Source organism: Onychostruthus taczanowskii, unplaced genomic scaffold (assembly GCF_017590055.1).
Source record: "Onychostruthus taczanowskii isolate IOZ18803 unplaced genomic scaffold, ASM1759005v1 scaffold15, whole genome shotgun sequence".
Taxonomy (NCBI): Eukaryota; Metazoa; Chordata; class Aves; order Passeriformes; family Passeridae; genus Onychostruthus; species Onychostruthus taczanowskii.
The window spans coordinates 14,464,124-14,491,747 of record NW_024498685.1 but is presented as its reverse complement, the minus strand read 5'-3'; the positions used below and the strand labels follow the sequence as shown (position 1 = coordinate 14,491,747).

Sequence of the window (27,624 nt, the reverse complement as noted above, 5' to 3'; positions counted from 1 at the left end):
CACTGCAAGGGCTGGTGTACCTGCATCCTGAGCTTCCACAGCCATCAAACCACACAGAAAACCAGCTAAAATAATGCCACGCTGCAGGAAAAGTCAGGGAATCGGACATCACGGAATGTCAGAATTAAGGCTGTCGAGATAATTTTAATTTTCCCACTTGTGATTTCCGTTTATATTATATTAGCATGTAAGTCTGGAATAATCACGGAATGTCAGAATTAAGGCTGTCGAGATAATTTTAATTTTCCCACTTGTGATTTCAGTTTACAATTATATTACCATGTAACTCTGGAATGCAATTTTTTTATTCAACATGTATGACCGAGACACATGAGAATAAAATAAAGGCTTCTATTTTCACTTAATCCTGGCACTTGTAACTTTCAAATGCCTTACTTTGTTACCTAAATAATGCATTTCTTTGCACACAGAGTTCACAGCACACAAGAGTATAGAAATGTTTCAATCATTTCTGTCAAATCCATTTTAAATTGGTATTTTGTAGAAACTGTCCAAGTTCCAACTTTAGAATAATTTGCTGAACAGTATCAGTCTGATCTTTTAAGTAAGCCAAAGTTGGTAAAAAATGTTATAGCACACAAGTTGTATAATTATTTTTTTGGTAAAATTGTACTAAATATTTATGAACTCCAAATACTGTGAATTACATTTGTCTTGTTCCATTATTATTACTTTCCATCTAAGTCTTCATTTTATTTTTTATAACTTTATTATGCTTATCTTGGAACATAAATTATTTTAACTTCTAAATACAAGAAACTCTGACATATACCTCTAAATCTCTCCAAAGCGTATTTTAAATCAATTCGAATAAAAATCTGAAATGGTTCCTTAAAATTATTTAACCATTACAAATTTTATTCAACTTTCACATGAAAAGTGAACTTAATGGAGACCCTGCACAAGATGTAATACAGACAGCTGACACGAGATCCACGACCCTCCAGGTAATTTTTGTTCCACTGAGACTTTCACAAGACAACCACACCTTTCCCTCTCTTCCTCCCAAACGTTGAGCTGGGGGTCACTCACATCACCCCTCCAACCACAACCCCTCAAGGAAGTACAGAATGTTTCATTTACTCTTCCTTAAGAGCTGCCTGCCCCTGTAATTTGCACACTGCAATTCAGCAGCAGGTAGGTGACAGAAGCGGACAGCTAAATCTAAACTGCTCCCCTTGGCCTCTTGCACGGTCTTGCCCTCTCACCTTGCCTCCCCAGCCTTGCAGGGTAAGGCACCATCAGCTTCTGGACACCGAGGAGAACCCAAGGTGAAGATGATGGTATGGATGCAGTGGGTGGAACCAGCTTTTCCCTCTGAATCCTCTGAACCGTTATCCCAGGGGAGAGTTTGGAGGGCTCTGTTTTGAATGAGCCACTTAATGTGGCAAGTGTGAATCAGAAAAGCAAGTCACTGCCAACAGGAACTAAATGAACTTCCTCTTGACACAGGTGTGGGTGCTGGTGGCAACCTTAGAATGCCAAACATAATTTCTATCTCAAATATATCCATTTTGGCTAGAAAATAACCATTTCAGAAGGAATCAGCTGGGCAGAATGAGATGCCTAGTGCTTAGAATCATCACAGAAGATAATGATCCTTATACACCAACACCCCCAGTGTTGTTAAGATTTGTGAACCTGGCAGCAGATTTTTTGTTTGAGTAGTGCTAATGGATGCTTTTTTTGTTTGAGTAGTGCGCATGGATGCAGACCAACACTATGTTCTGTCCAAATTCCAGTTTGAGATATGACACACTGCTTGCTTGTGTCTCCCTGTCCTCCCACATCACTACAAAACAGGGCAAATGCCTAAAGAATCCTTAACCATTTCCTAAGAGCCATGCAATTCCAAGCATATTCCATACTATTGAAGAGGAAATAAATGAGATCTGAATTTGGCTTAGAGTTTCATTCTCTTTGGGATCTTTCAGGATGTCCTGTGCCACATAAACTAAATTTTACTTTGCCAACAGAACCAAACCCCCCCAGTTCAGAGAAATCACCAGAATAATACGCAGTTGTGAATTTTCAAAATTTGTTTTGTTCTGGGGGGTGAGACCCTACCCCAAATGCTCTCCAATCATGCAGCCATCTGAGCCATTTTGCAACTGGTGACCCCTATAAGGATGTTCTTGTTTCCAGAGCCAATGTGATGCCACACAGCGATTTGTCTGTTCAATTGAATTCTTGCCTCCAGATAGATAGATAGATAGATATAAAGTTTATTTTGAAATGTCTCCTAGTGCTTCTGAGCCTGACTGATGTGAGATGTTATTTTGAACATGCCAAAGCATCTGAACGGCTCCAGTCCTTTCTTTTCAGCGTGCATTCCTTGATAAGTGGCAAAGCTTCCCACTTATCAGTCACTCAAAGTGACTGTGGCTGTCAGTTGTGTACAAAGCGCAATCAGCCTGGAAGAAGAGACACCAGCATTTTTCTTCTCAGTTTGAAGCAAACACGTTTTGACTGCTAGTCATTCAATTTTAAAGCATCTTCAATTAGGGGCGGATGAAGATATAAAGAAAACACATCCTAAACACCTCTGCCAGCCAGCAGTAAAAAATTTATTGTTATCTCCTGCTTCACCTTACCGCAGCGGCAGCAGCGGCAGCCTTTTTTTGGCTGTACAACAGAAGTGCTCAGGACTGCACAGGCTGCACGCAGACAAGAGCAGGGCCACGGAGAGCTCGTGCTCAGCTTCTCCAGCCACTTACAGGTGGCACCTTGTGCCCCTGCTGTGCCAACACCTGCATGGGCACATAGACAGGCAAAGGCACCCCACTCTGAGCACAAACACCCATAGAATGACACGTGCTGCTCTGCAGGCAGCAAAATGCCAGACTCAACCATTAATAAGTGAGCACAAACACCCACAGAATGACACGTGCTGCTCTGCAGGCAGCAAAATGCCAGACTCAATCATTAGCCGTGGAAACACACACAAGGGAGGGCTGGCAGAGAGGAGAAGCTGCTGCAGGAAAGGGTGGGCAGCTGCATAAGAAAGGTTGCTCAGCACCTGGGAGCTGAAAGTGAAAGAAAATGGTCAAAGCTGATGATGAGAGACGCAGAAATTGGAGAGGGGATCTGAAAACAAACAAACATACAAACAAAAAAAAAGACAGGGCCCTGAAATGCCTGCTGAGATGAGGCCTTGGAGCACAATGCTGCCAGCTCTGATGACTGCATTTGACCATTAGCCTTTTCCTCACAGTCTAAGATGCTGGATTATTTTGGGTGTTTCAGTGCTCTGGTTTTTAACAAAAAAAAAATTCTGGCCTTCCCTTGTGATTGTGTGAGAGAACTGGAAAATGGGAAGACTGAAAGCTCAGTAACAGAAAGTAAATTAAGAAAAGATGCTAAAATGGCAAGAAAAAAAGTCATGAAGTTCAAAACAGTGTTATAATTTGAGAACATTTGGACCAGTAACACTGGAGAAAACAAGTGCTATTGCCATGAAGTAGCTCAGCATAGGCAAAAAAAGCTGATTTACCTCAATCAAACATGCCCTTGCATTTCCAATAAATTCAGGTTCACAGAATCACAGAACACTCTTGAGTTTGAAGGGTCCCACCCACAAGGGTTCAGTTCTTCAGGGAATGGCCTGTATGGGGATCAAACCCCCAACCCTGGCAGAGTTAGCACCATGCTCTCACCAACTGAGCTCATGCAAGTTTTAAGCAGATACTCCTGGTTTGCACTGGCACAACAACACCAGTGCACAAATTCGGATGGCAGAAGGGTATGGAAAAGGCCTGAGATCAAACTAAACTACCTGCAGAGACGTGCTAAGGTTGCCTGTGGAGTTAAAACCACGGTGCAAATGATCCTCTGCACTGAAAGAAGTACACATAAGGACCTCAACAACCTTTTACTTTCCTCAACAACTTAACTTTCCTGGTAAGGGAAGAAATGAAGGCCCACAGGTTACTCAAAATCCAGTCTACCACAAATGCTATTAGCTGAAGCTCCAGAGAGGACAGAAAGCAATTAGCTCATTCTGATTTTTCTTTTTTTTCTTTCCCCTATTTCCCCCCTCAGCCCCAAGGGTTTGTTTGTTTGGGGGCTTTTTCCGTTGTTGTTCTCTTTGGGTTTGTTTTGTTTATTTCAGGTTTTTGTTGTTGTTGTTGTTCTCTTTGGTTTCGTTTGTTTGTTTTTGGTTTTGTGCATGCCTGTGTGTGGTTTTGAATAACTTCTTTCCCAGGGGATTTCTGCTGCTCAAGGGACAGGCGAGCTCTTCTGATAACTGATAGGAGATCAGCTGCAGAGCTTTGTGAGGAACAATTGTTCTGCCTCTCTGCTGGCAGCGTCAGGGGTTTGGGAAGAGGTTGCAAAGTCATGGGAAAGGCTGCAGTGTGACTCCTCCTCGCAGCTCACTGAGTGCAGCATGCCCTGTTTGCAAGCTGTGGGACAACAGCTGCTCCTGACACATGATGGATTTGGACAAAATGTCCCCACTTCCACCAGGACTCAAACATGCTCAGTCTGACTGTGCACTCACAGCTTGTCACAGGCAAAAAAAAAACCCAAAAAACAAAGGCAAAAACAAACCACTTCAGTGGACAGAGCCTGCTCTAAAAATATGTTGGAGAGCGAGGAGGAAGATACTTTCTCACAGTTTCCTACTGAAGAAAGGTCCCATTAAACTCCTACTAATATGAACAAGAGCCTTTTCTCCGTGTTCAGTGGGAGATGGATCAGGCCCTCACTTCAACAGCTTTATTGTCTTACCAAGGAAATCTTTTGTCCTCACCTCTCTTCCATGTGCGAAGAGGACTCCAGTTGTGGAAAAACTGAAACTGCTCTGCCTTGCAAAGCGACAGCAGCAGCACAAAGCACTGCTCTGCTGCCACTGACTTCTCAGAATTCCCAGGGAAAACGGGAATCCAGGAGCAACAGGCATTACTGACTCTGTGACCAGGCCCTTGTGCGGCAGCTGCTCATTTTCGTGTCTCCAGTGAAGGACTCATCACCTCCAGCCCTTTAAAACCCCTGGAGAACTCTGGAGAGGTTGGGAACCAGCAGAAATGCACCAAGACCTTGTGGCTGCACTAAGGAGACACTGACAGGGCAAAGATTAAGAGTAAGGATCTCTGCCCTCCTTATTATAAGCCCAAAGTTCTCCAAGTATTTAGCTCACAGTGGTCTGCTGGAGTTTCTTCTGAAGCAGCGGACAGAAGATGAAAAGCTTAGCCATGTTGGAAATATAATTTAAAACTGCAAAATTGTTGGGGCAGGGAAAAAAAATCTTCACGTTTCTTTTTGTACAGTCAATTAATCTGTGTCTTCTCTCAACAAGACAGAGAAACTGGTACCTTCTACAAAAAACCAAAAAGAACACAAATGGGCCTAGATATCCTGCAACCAGCTCTGGGTAACAGATGATTTCTCACCTGAGGAGTGCAAAACAAACAACAAATCTCAACAAAACAAAGCAAAAATCACTGCCATAACCGGAGGGTAAATGGTGGTATCTAAAGCACTCTGGAAGCAGGTCTCTACCACTGTTTTGGAAGACTGGAATCAGTCCAGAAGCTCTTGCTGTTTGGAAAGTTCTGACAATAACAACTGTGTCATTTCAAAACTTTGCATGTTAAGCTTAAGAAATATTTTGCTGAACTTCTGTGTAACTCAGAAACCAAATCCCTCTTTCCTCCCCAAAAATACAGCTACGTTTTGAAAAATAGATCTAGCTGAAAAACGGCCTAGCCATCCTGCAGGAAATTCTAAGTTCAGGATTTTATTACATTCCAAACTGGAACGCGTTAAACCTCAGAGGGCACTGAGAATGGGAATATTCTGGTTTGAGAACCAGCAGCACAGCCAGGCCTCTTCACCTACCCACAGAAGTGATGGGGAAAGGCACACAGGCAGCCAGCAGCGGGTGGGAGGATGGAAACCTGGATCCAGGCCCCCAGGAAAAGCCTTCTGTGGAGCTGGGGGGACACGCAGGGCAGCTGGAGAGCCAGCACAGCCAGGAGGCTGCAGGCCCAAGGTGCCCACAGGGCTGCGGCGCCCACATTCTCCTCTGGACAAGCGGCTGAGGGTCTGCAAAGCTCGAGGCCACAGCACAGCGCACACAGCCCACCCGGCAGAGGGGATACTCAAAGGGTTAATTCCATTTCTGTGGAGCTGGGGGGACACGCAGGGCAGCAGGATGGAGAGCCAGCACAACCAGGAGGCTGCAGGCCCAAGGTGCCCACAGGGTTGCGGTGCCCACGCTCCCCTTTGGACAAGCTGCTGAGGGTCTGCAAAGCTCGAGGCCACAGCACAGCGCACACAGCCCACCCGGCAGAGGGGATACTCAAAGGGTTAATTCCATTTTTACTGTGCCTGTGAGACTTTCAGCACTGGAGTAAGGCCTGCCAAAGGTGCTTTCAGCAAGGAGAGTTGGGTGGTAAGAAGAAGATGTGTGGGCCAGGCATGCAGTGACAGACAAAGAAGATGGGGTGGGATTTATGGGGTTAACCGTTCTGTGCGTGGAGAGACTGCACCTGAGTGACCCCCTTGCAGAACCTCCTGCAGGCACCTTCAGGCCTGAAGGAAATTATTGCCTCTTTAACACAGCTTTAGTGCTGGAGAGGTTAATTCCCACATTTCAGGCATTTGGTACCAGCTGGAGCAGGCCAGGGACACTGGTTCCAGCTTTGCATCAGAACTTAGCTGGGACCCCCTCACTCTCAGAGGTCCAAACCTTCTCACAAAAAAAGGGTCCTATTCAAACATCTGCTCTAGCTCTGAAGGAAAATGAAAACCCTCTCCTAAAACACAGACTGCTGTCTGGCAGGAACTGCCCTCGAGTTTCAGAAAGCACTTGGTTCTTGGGCTATGTCACTCAGAAAAGAACACCAATTAGTAACCAATTACTGACAGTATTAAACTGAAAAAGTCAAACAAAACTGCGGCCTAAATGTTAGAGACACTGTAAAGCAGCATTTTTGCTTCCTGCTGCTTTGAGATCTTAGTTTTACATTATTGGCAACCTGAAGTGTTCCAAGATCTTGAGCTGGGCTCTCCAAAAAAAATTTTGACTAAAAATCAGAACAGATTAGAAAACAGCATTTGGCCTCTGTTTTGTTTGCCTTCTAATTTTGGAACTTGTAGTGCTCATGGTTTCAGATTTTGCCTGGAAATATGAGAGTTGGAAGTTTACATTTGGGAGAAATGAAAGCTGGCATTTTTGTCATCACATGACTCCAAGAGCTGGGGCTTGAGGGAAAAACATAAAACATTGTCAGGTTTTCTACAAAATTGTGAGATTAGCAGCATCAGTTTTATCACAATTTAGGCTGCAAGGTTGACCTATTTTATCAACAGTGCCCTACTGAATATGAATTGCTTTATGAATTTTAACAACCATATTTCATTTTAAATACAGTTCAATTAAAGTGACATCCGTCACCGAGCTTCAAAGCAAACCCTTCCATCACATCCTGGGCCAGACTTTGTCTCTGAACTGCACGACCCCTGCCAAGGCTGTGTCTCAGAGGCACCCTTTGAAGAGGGCACCTCTGGGGTGAGCTCAGCTCAGCACCACGAGCACCTCCCAGGCTTCTGCCACTCTGCCCAGCTGGCAGGAGAGCTCAGAGCCCAGAGTGCCCCAGGCTCCAGAGCAAGGGCACCAGGGAGCAGACTGTGGCCCCACAAAAGATCAGTGGGTGACCAGGAGAGCTCCCTTGAGGCCCTGGATGACCTGAACCCAAGAACCTGCTGAGCTGAACTAGGTGCCAGCCTGTTGTTTTGATTTTTTTTAAGATTTTCTAAACCTTCTGATGTTTATATTCTTGTAACAAACTTTTTCACGCACTTTTTGTAAACAACTTACTGTTTTGTATTCCTTTATGGAAGAGAAGAAATTTGATGGACTGTTGGTTTGTCCAGTGCCACTGGAGAGGTGGCACTTTCACCCTCCAATCCACTGTCACCTTTAGAAATCTCTAAGTGTTGGAGTCAGAAAATAAACTCCTCCTTTTTGCCTTGAAAACAGCAGCGTGTTCATGTTGTGTTGTTTTGTATCCTACAGTAACACCAGCCTGCTCTACAGCTGCAGGTAAAATACAACCTGAAACCTTTGGGGAGCTGGTGCACAAGAGCTGTCAGAACACACGTTCCAGCTCCATTTAACAGCAGCACTAGGGGTGCAGGGGGGAAGAGCCCCAACACTGAGCAGGCAGAAACCTTACAGGGAAAACCTTACCCACACAAAGATTAGGCAGAGGAGAAAGCAGGGTGCATGGGGGGATGCACCCCAAAGTGGCAGGAAAACAAATGGGGAAGGGCTAATTAATTATTCAGAGGAACTCAAACCTCTTCACAAATTAGGTCTAGAACATCCTGAAAAGTAGAAAAAAATTATAAACATTCTCCAAAACACAAAATCCCATCTAGATGCCATTTTTAGCATTTTGAGGTCATACAGATTCTCAAATTGAATCTAATCTGCAACTTTCCTGCAGTTTACTTAACTCTCTACACAAACTCCTTGTTTTCCGTTTTAGTGACACCGCCTTCCAATTAATTCAGCAGAGATGGGCTTGGAAAAGACGTGTCAGTTACAGACTCACATGCCAGGCACGTTTTTCTAAGCTCAAGGAACTAAGGCATCTTTCTCCAGCATCCCAGAAGTGCTAGTCTAATTGAGCTGCAGTTGCACTGAGCATCTGCAGTCCTCTGAGGAGGAGAGGGACTCACAGTCCCTCCCTGGTTATGGACTGCGTATCAGTGATTGTGTGATGGGCTAAGGAGAAAGGGAACTGTTTCCAAGTTAGCACACTGAGAGAAAGGACTCATAAATCATGGGGTCAGCCAGGTTATGCTTTTTTCTAACCTTAGGGTATTATGCTTTCAATACAATATTTCAATGGCTTTTTTCTGTGTAATAATTTATATGGAATTATGGCAACTCTTACAAGCTTAGAAAAAAATTGGCTCGAGTAAAACGATTCCTTTGTCATAAATAAGTTGAGTTCATAGCTACAGCACAATCATTCAACTGCACCTAAGTCAAACAGTTATCCACTCTTTGTAGGAATATTTCCCTGTCAATAAATCTAATGCTTTTTCAAAACTTCAGGCCAGTGTGACAGAAGCCTGTTAGATTAATTAGGGCAAGGTCAGAAAAGCTGAACTCACAGCTACATTCTTGTCACACTTTTCTTCCACCTACCATCCCATACGCTGTAAACTCACTGACCATTTTAAACATGGCCATGTTAGGGGGGCTTCATTGCCTTAATTAACATACAAAGGATGATTTCTTTAAGAATTGTTTCTTCTCTGACAGTCACTAACTGATGAGAAATGTTCTGCTTTGAGTTCACTGTCAATATGGGGTTTTTTTTTTAATTTTTACATGTTTTTCCCATCAGAGTTATGGGCTTCAGCCAGGGCTCATGAGACTTCAGGATCATACAGGCATGGAACTGCCCAGACTGCCTGTGCAGCATCACCCAAGTTTCACCACAAACAGATCAGCTCTGTGGGACTGAGAGAACAGCGCTGTCTCTCTGCCTGCTCCATTCCTGACCTTTCCTGCCTGACCATCCAAAAGGAGGGTGTCACAAATCTGATGGGGTCTGTGTGAAGTGGACCCTGGAGGTGAAATTCTGACCTCAGCAGGGTCAATATTTCATCTGCAATCCCTTGAGACAGACCCTCAAATCATTTCTGAGGATTGCAGCTTCTATCAGATGGTACTTGGCTGACTTTCATTTACTACTGACTCAGGTCAAACTTGGACCAGGGATCAAGAGATGAAAGGCTCTATATCTCATTATCAATAACCAGGGTTTTCTTCACTACCCTAAAAACAACATACTTCATTCTTATCTACAAGGCGTTAAAACTTAAAAGGGTTGGGGTCAAATTACGTTACTTCAATTTATTTTTATTCACTGCTTATAAAACAACTTCCTCTCTTGCTGCCATAGCTGAATGCTAAAAATACAAATATTTTCCTTGCTATTGTACAGGTTTTGCTATTGTTTTTCTTTTAAAGTCTTATTAAAAATGCAGCAATAAAGAAAAATCCCTCCCACACACCAATTAGGAAGCAGAAAAGATTACAGAGGTCGAGGCCAAATCAAGCCTTACCAATCTCAAAATTATTTTCAGCAAAGCACATCCATCTTTTATAGAAGTTGCCCTAAAACAGAGGGATGGACCTTCCCAGGAGATTTTCATAAATGCTCAAGCCCAGATACAGACAGAATGTCCTCTGGAATGACAGAGCCAAGTTTTCTTCCAGCATGAAGCCACACAGCTCCTCTGATCTGGCTGGAATTAGGTTTTCTTAAATGGCTTACAATTGTGATTGATAACTTTAGGCAACTCCCTCCGAAATGCTGATGAAAAGCTTTGGAAGGAGAATCCTGCTGCTACTGAACAAACAGAACACAGTCTACAGCAATTCGCAATGCTCTGTACAAAGCTGCATGATTACACAGCCAGAGATTCCACCCTGGTCCCAGGCATCTGTAAGAAGTCAAACCTCTCCTTTGTTATTCCATGGAAACCTTCACAGGCAAACTGATTTGCACTGTTCCCAAAACAGGGGCATGCACATGGAGGAAAAGTAATGAAATACACTCAATGGCATGGAAAGTAACTTCTGAGTACAGCATGGCAGAAAGAGGCTAAATAAAGTTTACTTGTTATCCTGGTTTAACAACATTTTCTACTCCCAGGAACAGACCTGCAGGTACCTGGAACTCACACAGCTGCTCTCCTGATCCAACCAACCTTTCAGCCAGCTTCTCACTCACACAATACTTCTCCACAAATTGAAATTTCCAGTCTCCCAACACCTCAGGCAGAGGGAAGAAGGTGCACCTGATTATCAATCACTGAAGAGAACTGCTTCAGCAAAGCCTCAAAACCAGAGCTGTAGGACATTGGTTCCAAACTAACTCCTTCTGGCAATGCTTTTGTCACTCCTGAGCAAAGAGGACTGGTCCTGCAAATGCCTGCTTGCATGACCAGCTCCTCTAACAGCCTCTTCCTGGCCCTACAAGAACCATGTTAATCACGTAAGGCCTTCCAGAAACTGACCTTTTTTTTGCTAAATGACAAGTAAAATCCTCCTGTGTTCCCATAAACAAGATGCCAGCCAACCGTAGAGATTCTTAAAGAAACTGTGGCACCAATGGCTGAGGGAAAGAGTGGGGAAGGGAAAGGAAGAATAACAGGGGCACGGGAGGAGATGCGTCTCTGACCTGGATCTGCTGCTGAAGAAGGTTAATTTTGTGCTGCTGCTGCAGAAGCTGCTGCTGCTGTCTTGCAATCTGTGAAGAAATCGCAAAGAAACATGAGATACATGAGAAACAAGAAAGAGTCCATCCCCAGGAAGCTCTGACCCTGCTTAGTTCTTTAAACCTCTTCTCTGAGCTAAGGAACCTCCGGGGGCAGGCAGCAGCCCAGAGATTGCTGCTGAAGCAAGGGGCACAGGAGTGTTCAGGAACAATTCATTGCTAATGCCAGTGAGAAAGAGAATCCTATGGAAAATGCTGTGCTGCACAGAAGACAAGGACCTATGCAAACATCTTACTGAAATGGCACTGCTGAAATTCCCCAGGAGTGAGAACAACACCAGTAGAGAAACCAAAAAACAGTGGAGGAAGGTAGAAAAGGCAAAAAAGCAGGATGGCCAGAAATACTCTTCTGTTTGACACCACCTGCTCAATTTTATTTTTTTTTTAATGGCCATCTGACACCATGGAGGAAGGTTCTTAGTGTACTTTTATAATGTAGAAACAGGCACAAAGAGATTGGCACTGAGCTTGGAAAAATCACTGGCTCTCCAACGTGTGTATCAGCTGCAAGGCACTGAGGGGGCAGGCCAGGCCACAAGGCTCAACATGAAACTGCTTTATGGAGGTGCATGGAGTCCTCCAAGCCTCCTCTCAAAGCCAAGGGCAGTTTTCCAGAAGGACTTCCACCCTCCCTCTCCCCCAAATAACTGCAAATTCTGCTGTAGACACATTTTACACCCCATGAAGGGAAAAGACAGACATTAGCAGAATGGAGTTATGAGTTCTAAAGGCTGGAGGGAGATGAACCATTCTTGAAATTAAAAAGCAAGTTTGAAAAACTTCCACTGAAGTTGTCACAAACGCTCTGCTCCCACGAACAGGCAGCAGTGCAGTACAAACATCAGAAAGAGCTCTGCTCCTCCCCTGTGTCATGTGTACACATCTCAGCTGGCAACTTAGACATACTTACTGGGGGAAATGTGATTTCTTCCCCTTAGGTAGCTTCTTTTCTTTCTACTGTTAGACTATTTGCGTAAGAAACACTCACTCATAGTTAGCTCCACATCTAACAGATGAAATGAGTGTTTTCTTTTTTGGAGCCTTTCTTTAAGAAAGAAAAATAATTTCTATCACTACATTAGTTTCAGAGTTTGGATATTTTCATTTCTGCATAATGCATAAGTATACAGAATTTCTTCAATTAAAAGAAATCCTAGTTATCCTAATTTCTTATTGCCTTTTTCTACTGTCTTCATTTTCTTTTTTGCCTTCAAATCCTCGTGACACTAGTGACTTTAGGAGGCAAGGTAAAGGGAATAGTTCATACAGGATGTCTCCTGGTGAAAGAATCTTGCCAGTTCCACCTTCACTCCTTCCTCTACTCTGCTGTTCTAACAGCAGGATACAAATTCCCCAGCTCAAGGGAAGTCACTTCTGTTCTCCCCGTGGGGGATTTCAAGCTGAGGCCAAAATACCTTTGTTTAAGATAAGGTTTTTAAATAATTAAAACCAGGGAAAACCAAGGCTTAAATGTCTGAAGGTAGCAGCACTGGCACAGAAATCTTAAGACTTGCTTAAGTACAGTACCAACACTGAATCTGACAACTATGACAGATTTCAAACAATTTTGTGAGTTTCATAAAACTCACAGAGCTGCAATTCTGTGATAAAATTTTAAACTAGATATCTAAATATTCTCTGCTCGTGTTCGATACAAAAGCAGACATTAATTTCTGTTGAAATCTGCCCAGTGAAATCTGTGAGAAAAGTTATGTTTTTGCCTAAAATGTTGTGTGTCCATGTGTGCTCGCTGGAAGTGATCACATGTGAAAACCATGTTTGCATTTCCAGTGAAGGGCATATTTGCAAGAACTGAAAATCAAGCCTCTCAAGTGTAGAAGAAAAAAAGCGACACTTGTTCACTGACTTTATATTAGTCTCTGCTTTTTTCCACAGTTGGCAAAACCCAACCTCTTCATTTCTCACATTACAGTCTAAGTGCTGCATTTTGTTCTTTTTATACCTGTTCAGTATTTCTGAACTGAAGCATTTTTGGGGGATTATTCAGGAGGGCTGGTGTCGCCCTGATTTTGTAAGACTTTGTTAAGCCTTCTGATGTTTGCATTCTTTCAACAAACTTTCTCACACACAGTTCTGTAAATAACCTATGTTTTGCATTCTTTCATGGAGGTGGAGAGAATTGATGGACCCTTGGTCTGTCCAGTGGCATTGGAGAGGTGGCACTGTCACCCTGCAATCCACTGTCACCTTTGGAAAACTATAAATGTTGGAGTCAGAAAATAAAGCTCTTTCACTTCCTTTTTGTTCCCCTCGAGAGCAGCAGTGTCTGTGTCATCATTTCGTGCCGTATCACAACAGGCTGGATTTGCCTGTTTATTTACAGAAAGCTCAAAAGCCCGTACAGTATGGAAGGATAACGCAGAACTTCAGAATATTCTGAGTTGCAAGGGGCTCACAGGGAGCATCAAGTCCAACTCTTGACTGAACGGCCCAGGCAGGGGCTGAACACACAGCACTGCTGGCAGCAGGCTCTGAACAGCTCCAAGATGGATATATTGCAAACTGAACCATTCTCCTGATACGTTTTGGTTCAAACTTTTCCACCCTGGAGAGCGAGCGGAAGAGATTTTGGGTGCGGAGCAACTTGAAAAAGCTGACCTGCTGGAAAGCCCTGGTAAGAAGGTGGCTGAAGCTGAAAGGCCCTGCAATAACCACTCACCTGCTCCTGCTGCTGCTTGGCCAGCTCCATTTGCTGGCGTTGTTTCTCGATCTGAGACGCAGCCAGCTTCTTCTGCTCGTCGTGAGCTGCCAGCAGCTGCTCCCTCAGACTGGTCAGCTGATTGATCATACCCATGAGCTGCCTCTCCTTCTCAGCCAGGCTTTCTGGAGTCCCTGGGCATCAGATGGTGGGGGAGAAAGAAAAAAAAAGGGAGGGGGGGGGGAAGAGAAGAGAGAACATTTAGAGCGGTCCAGCTCTTTATTTTGCAGCTTTACTGTAAGCAAAGTTTGAGGAGAAGCAGAGAGCAGCAGCATACTGCAATGTGCTGCACACAAAGACCTGCTCCTCTCATAGCGTGGAGGATAAATCTGTACACAGGCTTTGATCTGCTGCTCCCCTTCAATGGTTCTTTGCCCTTGCATCTGTTTTCTGCTGCCCTTCTGTCAGATTAATAGAGTGAAATAATGCTGCCTGTTTTGAGGAAGTTTCAAGTTTAAACACTGGGGAGCAAAAAATCAACCATTCCAGGTTTGTAAGGCAAGTACATTTATGGCAGAAACTTAGGGAAAAGATGCAGTTTCTGTAAGTGTCAAAGCATTGATGGAGCACAAGCATTAACATCCCTCTATAACCTGTTACATCATCTACATCCCTGATCAGGATTCAATTGTACAGTATTTAAATTGTCAATAACTCCTATTGCTGTAACTGCCACCAAGGTGCAATTTAAAAGGAAAAAATTATTTTATAAACATATCCAAAACGTGAGTTAAACACAACTCACCATCACTGTCATTTGTACTGTTGTTAGATGTTTTTTATAGTGCAGTTCAGCAGACACAGACAGAGGAACTCACTTCCTCACTTTCATAACCATGCTGAAGAAATTGTTTTTCTACCCAGAAGGACAGTGGTTATAACAGAAGGGAAGAAAAAATTCCAAGAAAAATAAAAAAAAGCAGCACTTTTAATATACGTAGATCATTTGACTGTGAATTTAAAAGACCTGAAAATATGTGTAGCAGTTAATCCACAGATATCCCCAATACCACCACACCCTCTCACATGAGTCAGAGCCTAGGAAAACCTTTCTAAAAAGCCTTTAGGAAAGGATTAAGGCTATCAGTGTCAATGCCTCCTCTGAAAATAGCCTGCTTTTGGGACTACCCTGCCATCCAAACCCCTTTCAAGCACAGGAACCATTCTTCTGCCAATGTCACCAGTGCTCTCCAAGTGAAAAAAAAAAAAAAAAAGGAAAAAAGAAAAAAAAATTGGCGACTACAGCAAGCATGTTCCTAGCCAACTATCAGTCAGACACGGAAAAGAGCTACTGGTAATAGCTCATTTAGCCTACCCCCCTGCCAGTGCAGGAATGCTCCCTGCAACACATTTAATACAGCTCTCTGGATTGGACTGAAATGTCTGTAACGGTGAATCATCTGCTCTTGCTTTGAAAGGCTGTACCACAGCCTTTGAGGTGGCACTGCGAGGGCTCTCTGCTTGATAGTTAGCTTAATTCACTTTTTTTTTGGTTACTTTTTCCTAATTTCAATGATGTGATCCCAAGCAACATCCCATTTGCGACATTAGCCAAGTCCAAGCACTTAAAAGGCATTTGTAGACAGCCATGTACAAGTGGAAAACCACACAGAATCACCAGAAAAAAAAAATATGACAGAAGAAATGTAACTGAATTGTTTTTCATTAGGGTTCTAGAAATTTCTGTGAAAATATTCTCACCACATACAAAGAACTACAGCAGAATATTCTCAGATAAAGCCTCCAGAAAAACTGTGGTACAAGCTGGAAACTTGAGAAACACACTGAAACAGAAAGCATAGGACTTTAAACCTGTTCTGCTAAAAGCTGTGAGAAAGAATGGAAGCCAGTGCTAAAACACGATCAGGGCTGAAGAAAACACTTCTAACTAGGATTTTTCCTTCCAACACTGGAGACAGAGAACTGCTACAAGTAATGCATTTGCCACCTGGCCATGGAATTAATCAGAAGCTTCTATTGCCACTCTTCCATCCTGTATTTGTTTTTCCCTGGGAAAAACAGGCCCAGTGTTTCCAAGTGGTGCAGAAGAATTGTTTCAGAAGGCAGCCCTTGCCTTGGCCTGTCCACGTGGGTTTGCCATAAAGCTCCTCTAATGGAGACTACCATGCACTGCCACTGCAACACCTGAAAACAAAATATTCTGTATTTATTTATTCAGCAGATATTCTATTCCTAACTTTTACTGAGGGGTGGATGCAAGCATGACAGAGAGGGGAAGAAGGTCCTACAGAAAGAAGGAACACACAGGATTGCCTCAGTCCTTGAGTGAGGGTAAGCAGAAAGAAGTCACTGTCAAATACACCAACACACATCACAGCTCCTCACCACTGCTGCTTCATCCCTGGATTTTCAGCTCCTACAGCAGCTTTCAGCTGGGAATCAAAAAGCCCTTTGTAAAGTTAAATTAATCCCCATCTTCAAGTTAATCTGAAAGGTGGAGAAATGTTTCCACATGCGTAAAGTGACAGACAGAGAGCTCGCAGCTCCCCAGAGAGGCAGCAAAGCCTGAGCAGGGCACAGGCAGGGACATCCCCATCAGCCAGCCTGGCACAGAGCAGCAAAACCCTTCCCCAGCAGGGCAGGGCAGCCTTATCTGAGCCCCCAGAACCAAGTGCAGCCTGCAGCTCTTGGTCCTGAGCACAGCCAGGACGGGGATGAGCTGGGAAGTGATGGGGAGGCCACAGGCACCATCAGAGGGCTGGAGCTCCTCTTGTCTCCGAAAGGCTCAGAGAGCTTGGGCTGCTCAGCCCGGAGAAGAAGGCTCCAGAGACACCTTCCAGTACCTAAAAGGGGCTTTTAAAGATGGGGACAAACAGGGCAGGAGGCAATGGTTCAAACTAAGAGAGGGTCAGTTTAGCTCAGATATAAGGAAGCAATTGTTTACAGTGAAGGTGGTAAAATAAACAAACAGGCTGCCCGGAGAGGTGGTGGATGCCCCATCCTTGGAAATTTTCAATTTACAGGGCTTTGAACGGCCTGGTGCAGTGAAAGGTGTCCCTGACCAAAATGATGACTCTGAACTCAGAGCAAGCAGCAGTGCAGTGAACTGCCAGTGCAGACAGCAAAACCACACTGCAGCCAGGGACAAATTGACTCAGTCTCTTCATTATTACACAGTTTTTAAAGACAATCTGAAACGCCCACAAGGGGTGTTTTATATCCTACTTACTAAGTACAATGCATAATTCCTGGGGTTTATACAGCTGGAGTGAAAATAGTCTGACAAAAGGCAGACTTCTTGCATTATATTTCTCAAGCTATTTCAGTTTGCTAATAAACCAAAAGGGAAAATTTATCAGCATCAGCTTTATTTAAAAAAAAAAAAAAAAAATCTTCTCTTGGAGAATACTTCCAGGAAAACATGGCTTAGTAGGTACTTTTTTCACAGGACTAAGCCATCCTTCCAGTAACTGGAATAGTACTTAATGATAATTTTAATTCTTTGAGGTAATAATTCCTTGCAAAGTAAGTACTTGGATAGCCACACTCTCAAGTGACCTGCACAAAACCAGAGGCAAAAAAAAGGATCAGCTATGTGGCTCTAATGAGAGATGCTGAGCTCTGTGCCATTTCCCCTTGTCTTACTCACACATCTCTGGAAGCTCCACTGATGATGAATCATAGTTTTGATATGAACTGATATATCTTGCAGGTAACTGGTGGCTTGTAAATGTGTGAAAATGAAAAAAAAAAAAAGGGAAGTACTTGAATCAGATGGTCTTGATAACAATGTTAAGTGTTTGCATGTAGTTTAAGTTTGGTATTTTTTATGTCAGCCTTCTTACCTAGCACACCTTTTCTATAATTACCTCCCTTGAAATTGCCAACAGAAGTGCCATTTCACATTGCCATGCCAGTCATGTATTGCTGTGCACACAAAGGCCAAAGCATGGACAGTGCTATTTATTTGATGGTGAGGGGAGGCCAACAGGGGGGTCACTACATAAGTACAGTCAGTTCCAGGAGTATCAAAAATCACTGCAGAGTTAAGAGCTCCAGCTGGCTTTTGTACCCTTTTCTAGATGCTGTAGGCTGGGGGTAAACAAGGATGGTGGAGTTTTGTCCTACCCTCACTATCTTCATGTTAACCTGCACGAGATCTAAACCTGTATCAGGCTGTGAAGTGCCTTGGCAGCCAAGGGATTTCCATTCCAAGAATTCTGCAGCTCACAGGGCAAAACACATCAGTATTTTAAGCAACTAAGCCAACAAGAAATAAAGACCGTTGCTCAAATTATGCTACTCACAAATTAATGGACTATCCACATGGCTGCTAACCTTGCTGGAACTTGGGAGGAGGTGAAACCCCTGTCCCCAGCAGCCACCTTCAGCTGCTTCCTTCCTGAACTCCCTGGGGCTGCTCCAAGCATGGGGCAGGGCATGGTGCTGGGGCTGAGGATGGTTCTGGAGCTGGGCATGGCTCTGGAGCTGGAGCTGGGCATGGTGCTGGGGCTGAGGATGGTTCTGGAGCTGGGCATGGCTCTGGAGCTGGAGCTGGGCATGGTGCTGGGGCTGAGGATGGTTCTGGAGCTGGGCATGGCTCTGGAGCTGGAGCTGGGCATGGTGCTGGGGCTGAGGATGGTTCTGGAGCTGGGCATGGCTCTGGGGCTGGAGCTGGGCATGGCGCTGGAGCTGGAGCTGGGCATGGAGCTGGAGCTGGGCATGGCGCTGGAGCTGGAGCTGGGCACAGTTCTGGAGCTGGGCATGGTGCTGGGGCTGAGGATGGTTCTGGAGCTGGGCATGGCTCTGGGGCTGGCCTTGGCACCAGCAGTGCTCTCACCCCAGCCAGGCAGCAGGCTGCCAGAAACACCCCAAGTGCCCATCACTGCAGGGTACAGCCTGACAGCAAGCTAGAGCACTCCACAGAAGTCCTGAGTGAGAGCCTCTAAACAATGCCTGCCTCAGGAATTGCTCCTTGTTACCCCCAGGGCCAGGACAAACAGATGCTGCACGTTCCATGTCTAACAAAGCCTTTAAGCACCAGGCCACCTGCCCTTCAGGAGATCGCTGTGGGTACACTCTGTGCTCCCTCACTGCAATGGTAAAATGTGGATTTTCCACAAGTGATGGGAACAACTCAGGCAAAGGACCATCAAAGCACACACTGCAGGTTGGTAGCTGCATGAAGAAGCAAGAAAAGATACTTTCCAGATGTGTCAGTTTGTCCTCTATCACCACGAACAGAAACTCAGAAAAAAGCCCCGTGTTTGTGGATTCAACACCCACAGCAGATGGCAATAAAAGAAGACTCAAATTAGTGGCATTCTGTATCACCAAAGCTAAACCTCATCTCAGATCAACACTACCCATAATAGTGTTTAAGTAGTAGAAGGAATTTACTCAAATGTGAAATAAACTATTACACATTCTTAGTTCTGATTCACAGTCTCAGACTGGCAGTGACAGTAACATTTTAATAAACATTAGAATGAAGACACCAATATGACCAAATGACACACTTAAAGTGAGAAAACGAACAGGAGAAACCTTGGCATACCCACCCAAAACAGAACCAAAGCAAAAAAAAAAGGCAGAGAAACTGCTTTTGCGATCAAAACAGTAAATACTTTATTATAATTTATTAGACAGAATGGGAATGTAAATGAGAAATTGGGAAAGCCAATATTTTCTTGAACAGGCAGTTTTAAGCTCTTGCTGCAAACGCTCAGGCAGTGAGAGCGTTCGCTCCCAGGCAGCCCAGGGATGTGCGTGCCCCAGGGGCAGGGCTGGGGCAAGGCTGTCCCCAAATCCCCTGCCACCTCCCCAAGCTGCTGGGAATGGCACCAGCCAGGGGGGCTCTGTGCACACTCACCCACACCGGCAGGCAGAGCTACCTGCCCAGCCAGTTTAGTATCACAGTGACTGTGCAAAGGGCTTTTTGAACTGTCAGAACCCGTCTTTCAAAGGGAAATCAAAGAAAACAATGTGCAAGTACAAAGCCTGGAAGACATAATAATATTGTATTATGTTCGTATCATTAACTGCGCTTACAAAAGGAAAAAAAAAGCCTCCTGTATCTACAAAGTTTTCTACAGGGGAAAAACTCATTAAATGGAAATATTCTTATTTTGAAGTGCTCTGTATTCGAATAATGCTAAGATGTATAATAATAATTAGAGCATGCAGTATAAAGCATTTTTTAATTTCAAAGCACTAGCTAATTGATCTTCTTAAAGACTGTTTGCAGGTAGAAAGGTGATGGTATGCATTATGTTTTTCAAGAGCAAACCAAGGCACGAAGTTTTTAACAACTCACCGAAAGTCATTCTGGACTTTATGTGGTGTAGGAGGTTTTATTGCTGCCTCGATGAAGTCACCAGCAGAACTATTTCAGCAAGGCCAAGAATCTCCCCACTGACTTTTAACAGTAATACACGTTAAATAGATAATTAAGTCTGTGTTTGACCCAGTTGGAGACTAGGTAGGGTTTCAGCCAGGGGGACCCTTATGAATGAAGCAATTATTGATGTCATCCAGCCCAGGGAGCCCTGCCACAGCACAGCCTCTGTGTGACTGATGTAACAGCCCTGAGACAGGGACTGAGCTGCAGCCCATGCATGAGCTAAAGCCTGAGTCACCTCCCAGCATTTCCTGCAGTGCTGTGGCTTTGCAGCAGGCTTTGTAAGCCAGCAAAGGTAAGGTTTTGATACAAAAATGAAGGTTTTTCAAACTGAGCAGTCTATTAACCAAGCCGTCCTCAGAAAGAATAACATCCTACTAGTCCTAACTGTACCAAATTCAAAGAATGAATAAAATTACCAGCAGTTCATAAAATATCTATCTTTTCTAGAGGGTTTTCTTACAGCATCTTTTCCTTCAGAGTATCATTCTCATCCCTGTGGCAAGTATTTTTCCCCCCACTCCTCGCCCCAGTTTTAACCTTGACATTTTAGGAATCTAAACCCAACAATACTTTGCATAGTAAGGAAACCAGAAAAACAGACAGGCCACCTAGTCTTCTTCTACTTTAGAGCAAACCAATCTGTGTCATGCTCTCCCCTAACTAAAAATCTAAAAATCTATTTATAATATAAATTGAAAGAGGAGTATTGCCATTGGTGCTGCTGCCATCACCTGAAGTCCCACGAGGCCATGGAGAGCTGATGTTTCCCTCAGGAAAAGCAGGCTGATAAACAGATCTAACTGGCTGAGATAAGCTCAGAATTTAACATTTTCTTCTTTCCCCTGCTTCTGAACAGTAATGTGAAATGTTTCTGGCCAAGCAACGGGATTGTACTTTAAATAATGTACATTTAGAGTGTACATGTAAAGTGGGTGTGGGTCTGTGCTTGGGAACCTGTGCTGCCTCCCCTGGTGCTTCCCTAAACCCTGCAGAGTGCTCTGCTATGGACTAGAACAGAGCTGAACAGGCACTAAATCCTGGAGCTGTCAGGCAAAACCATCTGAAAACTGGCATTTTTCGTTAAGTATTTAAGCCAACTTTGCTCCAAGTGGCTGCCATCTTACAACTACCCTCCTTGCTAAATTAAATTATTTCATCTTATTGCTAGGGCGAGTCAGCATCATGAAAGAAAACTTTCTGACTGCTTTTGACTTGTGAAGCCACAGGCAGAGAAACAGAAACAAGGAAAGAAAAAGTGCACAATTCAAACTGATCTGCCTGTGCCTACAGATTTATGGAATGAATCTTCTCTGTCTGACAAGTAAAAATCCACTGTATGACAGCGAGATATAAGGAAGGTATTTATTTCAGCAGACAGACATTCTTAATTTTTTATGATTTCAGAGCCGGGTGAAGAATGAGTAAAACCAAATTATGAGCAATTACCCTCTTTTGCCACTACTAGCCTGAAGAACTCGTATTCTGTGGGGAAAAAAAAGCTCAGCTGCCTGCTCTGTAGCAAAGCAGCCCTTTGGTGTTTCACCAAAGAGGCTGGAAAGAGGCTGTCACTGAGCACTCTTCATTTGCTGTCGGGAAAAAAGTTTTGGTAGAGCAGACCACAAACAAAGCCTGCTGTTCAACCAGGTTAGCAACTCACTGTCAAGGTTACAAAAGGAATAGGCAACGTTTGTACTGAGACTGTTTCTCAGAGGTTACTCATTGTTTTACTGTCTAGACAACAAGTCAGAACTAGGCTAGGAAAATAGCATTTGCTGCTGGAATTTTATGCAGCAGCAGGAAAAAGAGTAAAAAGTGTGCGTGCATTTGCTTTGTTTTGACAAACTGGCAGCTGTAGCTCAGTGACATTCAGCTCCATCAGGTAATTTTAGAACCGTGAAGCACAGCTTTAGGACCCTTTTGTCAACCAGCTCTCTGAATAATTTTTGAGTATAGTGGTTTGGCCCCCACATTTTCAAACAAAGTCATTGGCATTTACTACCTCAATTAGTTCAATTTTATTCTATTATCTCTACCAATAATCTCATCATAAAAACAAAATTAGATCCTGACTTTTTGAGACCAAATCAAATACCTTTATGTACAAAAATCCGGAACAACCTGAACTCGCTGCTTTACCATAAAATAACATTTTTAGATGCTTTAAAAAACGATTCCTCCAACCCTCCCTTCCACACACACAACCCTCAGCTAACCTCCCATTCTAGGTCAAACAGGAGCAGCTCCACGCAGTCACAACCCCTCCCTCAGGCTTTCTTCTGGCCTGAAGAGGTTCTGAGTTGCTGTGGCTCAGCCAGCCCTGGCTGCCTCTGCAGGGCACCTCGCTGCCTTGAGAGCAACCTGCCCAATTTCCTCTGGAAACTCAGGATTCCCTGCGTGCAACTGGGCAGGTTCCCATGCACCCCAGCACTTCTGGAACCCCAACAAAGGACTAAAGCTCAATTTGCTACTATTAAACCCCCCAAAAATGTAAACACAAAGAAGAAGATACCAAGTAGGTCGCAACGAATACTGAATTTATGGCAGTTAAAAGCTGACAATCCAACATACCTTACCTCCTCCTTCACTTATGACTCTCACCCTCCTTCTCTTGCCACTCCACTCACAATACTACTCACAAAAAAAAAAAACCAAACAACTAATGCAGAACATCCAGAGCTGACACAAGTTTGCAAACATTTCTGAACCATTAATTTGCAAATGCAAAATTCACACATCTCCTGGGGATCTGTGCTGTATTAGTCAAAGGTTTAAACCCAGTGTATTCCCCATGAATAATCTTTCTCCCTTTCCCCCTCCTTCTTCCTGTCCACATGTAAATGCAGAATTTCTTGTCTTTAGTTTACAGATTATGTGATCCGAAGTGTCACTCACTGGATTACTGCACATAACCTGAGCACTACCCAAAGCTTACTTGTCTTCAACTTGTCCAGCATTACTTAAATGGAATTATCCATCACAATCCATACACGGAATCTGCACAGCTCACTTATCTCAAGATTCTGTGTGTCACCTACCAGATTATCCCTTTTAATCCATACATTGAATCTACATAACATATGTCTTTAATTCACGGGCTCTGATGAGCCATAGTATCGCTGAATGGATTATTTCTCTTTAGCCATTATTGGCAGCCCTAAAAGCGTTCACTGCCTCCTCTCCCGTGCCCCATCTCCTGAGCACACCAGCAAAAGCAGAATCTCCAGCAAACCCAGCTCTGTGCCACATCAAACCCAGCCTGACAGCACCTCCGTGGCACCTGGAACCCGGTGCTCACACAGAACAAACCTCTGTGCTATCTTCAGCTGAAGGTCAGGGTTGGTAGGTAATCTCACTTTCAACTACTTCCATAAATCTGTGTTACTCCAGCACAGCCTCCAGAGTCACCCAGGCTGCAGTGGAGACAGCCAGGAGCTGATTTTAACCCAACCACAATCCCTTCCACGGGGAGTGCAGAGAACTTCACCTGGGTTGTTTACAAACTAACCTGCACAACACAAAAGGTTTTTCAAACAACAGCAAAAATAGATCAGATTCAGACCTGCCCAGTCTTTCTGGAGAGATTTGGCCACAATCACTGTTAACAATGCCTTCAACAGAAAACCAGCTCAGAAAGATTGGAAACAGAAGTCTGTTCAACCTTTTGTTCCACACACCTATTCAAAATTAGCTAAGTGGGAAACATAAAAAACATGCAATGCTGTGTCTTGCCAAGTTTCAGCAGCGAGATGGACAAGATTAGCAGCAAGGCTTTGTGCACACCGCGGAGGGTTTAAGAAGAGTTCTCATCGTGGTGAAAGCTGCCTCCCTCACCCCAGTGTGAGCAAGCCATGATGCACCTGAGGCCCAGCACCAGTGGAAGAGCAGCTTCGTGTTATTTTCACATATATAGGAATGACCACTGATAATTAAGGAAGAAATGTATTTTTGATAGCTTTTCCTAGTAACACTGAGGACAGCACCTACTTTCCCACTGCAAAGCACAGCAGCCAAGGCAGTCACACTGACAGCAGAAAAGGGGGATGATTTTCCTCCCTGTACACCACCAGTTTGAGACCTGAAGATCTCTCTGCTCCACTGAATCCAGTAAAATGCATTATCCAAGAATAATCCAGAGACCTTTAGAGCCCTGGTTTTGAATAGGATGGATATAAATAAGTTTGAACAGGCTTTAACCAAGTCAATATACAGTTTTACAGCTTCACTTTAAAATACATCAATTAAACAGCATGTTTTGTAGGTTTTGTTGTACAGCAACATGTTTTGAGCAGAGTAAAAATTCCATGGGCATCAAAACAGAATTTCTTAAGAAATCTCTAGTGCCAAATCTGTAATTTAGCCCCAGACTATCTCTCTGAACAAGCAGAGGTATTTGAGTTAGAATTTCTTCAGACACAAAAGGTTCTAGGCTTTGCCCCATTTTAAGAGCACTCCCTTGCAGCACCTTTGGGTCCAGCTGTGGCATAAAACAATCCATTTCCCTTTCAATTAGAAAGTGGATAGATATAGACCCTCCTAAGTGTGATCTTGATGTCTGCAGCTGCCTCTCTGCAGACACTCGGTGACGGCTCTCCTGTTTTACGGGCGTGAGGATGAAGAAAGGGGGGTTTAAAGGAGCAGCCAAAGGTGACAAAGCAACCAAGAGAAACAACTGAATACAGAACGTGGGAGCCTGGTCACTTCCAACCATTCACCAATTTCCCTGTCTTTAATAAAATATTACTGCTTTCTAGCTTAGAAGAAATCACGCTAATAGAAAATAAAGTCTTCCTCTTCATCTCCCGTTCTTTAATCTCTCCCAGCTAATAAAACTCAATGGCAACAACACAGACTTGGGCATTAACAATATGTAGCCTGGTGCTGAGACTATTTGCACATGAGGCACTAAAACTCCCCCAGACCTGATGAAAAGCACAATGAAATTTCGAACAGTTAAATGGAAAAAACTGTTTGGTGCGTAAGAGAGCTGGGCAGCACGGCTCCTCGTGCTGTCCACGTTCCAGGGTGTATTAAACACAAGACAGTGCTTAAATGGGGGTTTCCAAATATCACTAATAGAGAAATGAGGGGAGGGAAAAACGCAGCTGCCAGGCCAAGTACAGAGAAAGAAGTTAATTAAAAAAATCACAACTGGAAAACTTCGTAACTATAGAATGACAAAATCATTTTGCAGCTTAATATATGTGTGTTTGTACACGTGTGAGTGGGTACAGAGCAGCTCAACTTGCACACCTTTCCTGCTGCCTCACTAAATATAGCTGCAATACAGCTGAGCCATTGTTTGTTGGCTGCTCAGGGCTGATGGTGCCATGAAAACCACATTCCTGGGCACTAAATAATCAGCCTGCCTGACCCCCCAAGAATCTGTAAGTCAAATTCATTTACCCCCAGAGGGCAATGCTCTATTGTATCCTCCCTCCTTTCTAGCCACCTAGGAACAATGGACAATAATTGCAACTGTCACGGCAGTCAGTAGGAAAAATAAACCAGTGCCTGTTTTCACAGCTTACTGCCAAACTTGATCCAAACACCTAATAACCATGCCCCCAACCACAGAACCACAGTCGCTCTAAAAAGCCTCAGATGTGAGGCTTTTGAACAGAGCTACAGAACAATAACTCGACTTGTGTTCAAAATATAAAGCTAAAAACCAAAAATTAAAGCAAAGAAAAGTCTTCTTTGAGGCTGTGCTGTTGCTCCCCATCCTTTCCCCCAGGCACGACTGAAAGGACTGTTGAATTTCTCTGGTGGTAGCATATAGCTGGCTGCTGCTGCTTTCAAGTTTAGCTTGTGAAAGGGAAAAAGAGGAAGGGAGAGAAAAGATTGCCCTCCAAAAGAAAAAGATCACAGGCAGTGGGAACAGACCACCTTCTCAGTGCACAGCACTCCTCAGAGCAGCTCTACAGAGTGCAAAGGCACTGCACAATCACTGGGAGTCCTTCTAAAGGTTCCACTGAGCCAGGAATTAAAGAGGCTCCACACACCGTGCAGGATCTGCTGAAATACACACCCAGAAGTGGGTATGAAAGATGTCTGCCCATCCTCTGTCCCTGGAACACCCTAAAGATGCATCAGAGCCTGGCCAGGGATGATGTCATTTTGAAACAAAGTGCTTTCAAAACCCAGAATGGCCAGGTAAGCCCAGTGGCTGCCCTTCCTCTTGAAGGCCTGTTGTTTTACACACATGGAGCAGGAATGAAGAACCCAGGCTTTGGCCCTCTGGAGCCATAACAATCACCATCATCATCTTCACAACAACATCTCATCCTATTGGGAGCACTACATTCTGTTATAAAGTTATTCTACACATGTAATGAAAGTATGTCTGAATTAAAAGCTCCTAGGGAGAGGCCTGGGGGAACAAGGGGAAGTCAGTGAACAGCAGAGGCTGATGCTGGTGGCCTATCAGTGACAGGCTGGAAGGCCCACAGAATTAAAATAACACTTTCTGTGCATCTGCACCAACCCACAAACTTGTGAGAGCAGCTTGTACTGTGTGCCTTACTGAATACTGCCCACCTCCTGTGCACAGGGTCCTTAAACCTGCCTTAAGCCGGGCACAAGGTCTGGGAGCCTGCCTGAGAGGGCATCTCTAGATCAGGGACAACATCAGAAAATAAACATTCCAGAAGTAATGGACAGAAACTAAACCCTGCTTATAAACACAGGAGGAGAAGGGCTTGATTGTAATTCCATTCTACTTTCACATTTCCAAAACAACATTGGCTTGGGTTTTGCTACTCCAGATGTACACTGATATAAACGGGAGAAGAATCAGAGTCGCTGTTTCTTTTCAGAGTGATAATGGCTGCTCTGAAAACTTGCAATTTTTGACATGTGTGTTTTGAGTGAGTTCCTCATCATAAGCACTGCAGAGGAATTATAAAAATATTAAACGACATGAAAACAAACAACCACAGGTTCCCTAAAACGACCTCAGATATATAAAACGGGGAAATATCTTGGCAAAGCAGAAAGTACTGCTGCTGGAGAGTGGTCAAATTCTGTCATTTTCCTTCTGGAGTACGGCTTTAAAAGAACATGCTTTAGTGCACAGATGTTGTACGCTGTCTTTTAAAATCTGCACTGGCTAATTTCAGTACCTAGAGGTATCATTACACAAACTTTGCTCTTTTTATTCTTCCCTACATGCAAAAAAAAAAAAAAAAAGTAAAAAAAAAAATTCTACATCA

General features: G+C 43.9%; 1 protein-coding gene across 1 annotated transcript in view; it reads right to left on the bottom strand.

Moving 5' to 3' along the window:
- SOX5 (SRY-box transcription factor 5) overlaps positions 1-27,624 on the bottom strand; it is a 282,734-nt gene that overhangs the window by 127,286 nt on the left and 127,824 nt on the right. Inside the window, exons 5-6 of the mRNA XM_041398803.1 lie at positions 14,011-14,183; positions 11,235-11,303 (exon numbers count right to left, since the gene is read on the bottom strand). Of these exons, the coding sequence (XP_041254737.1) occupies positions 11,235-11,303; positions 14,011-14,183 (242 nt within the window). The remainder of the gene's footprint in view (positions 1-11,234; positions 11,304-14,010; positions 14,184-27,624) is intronic.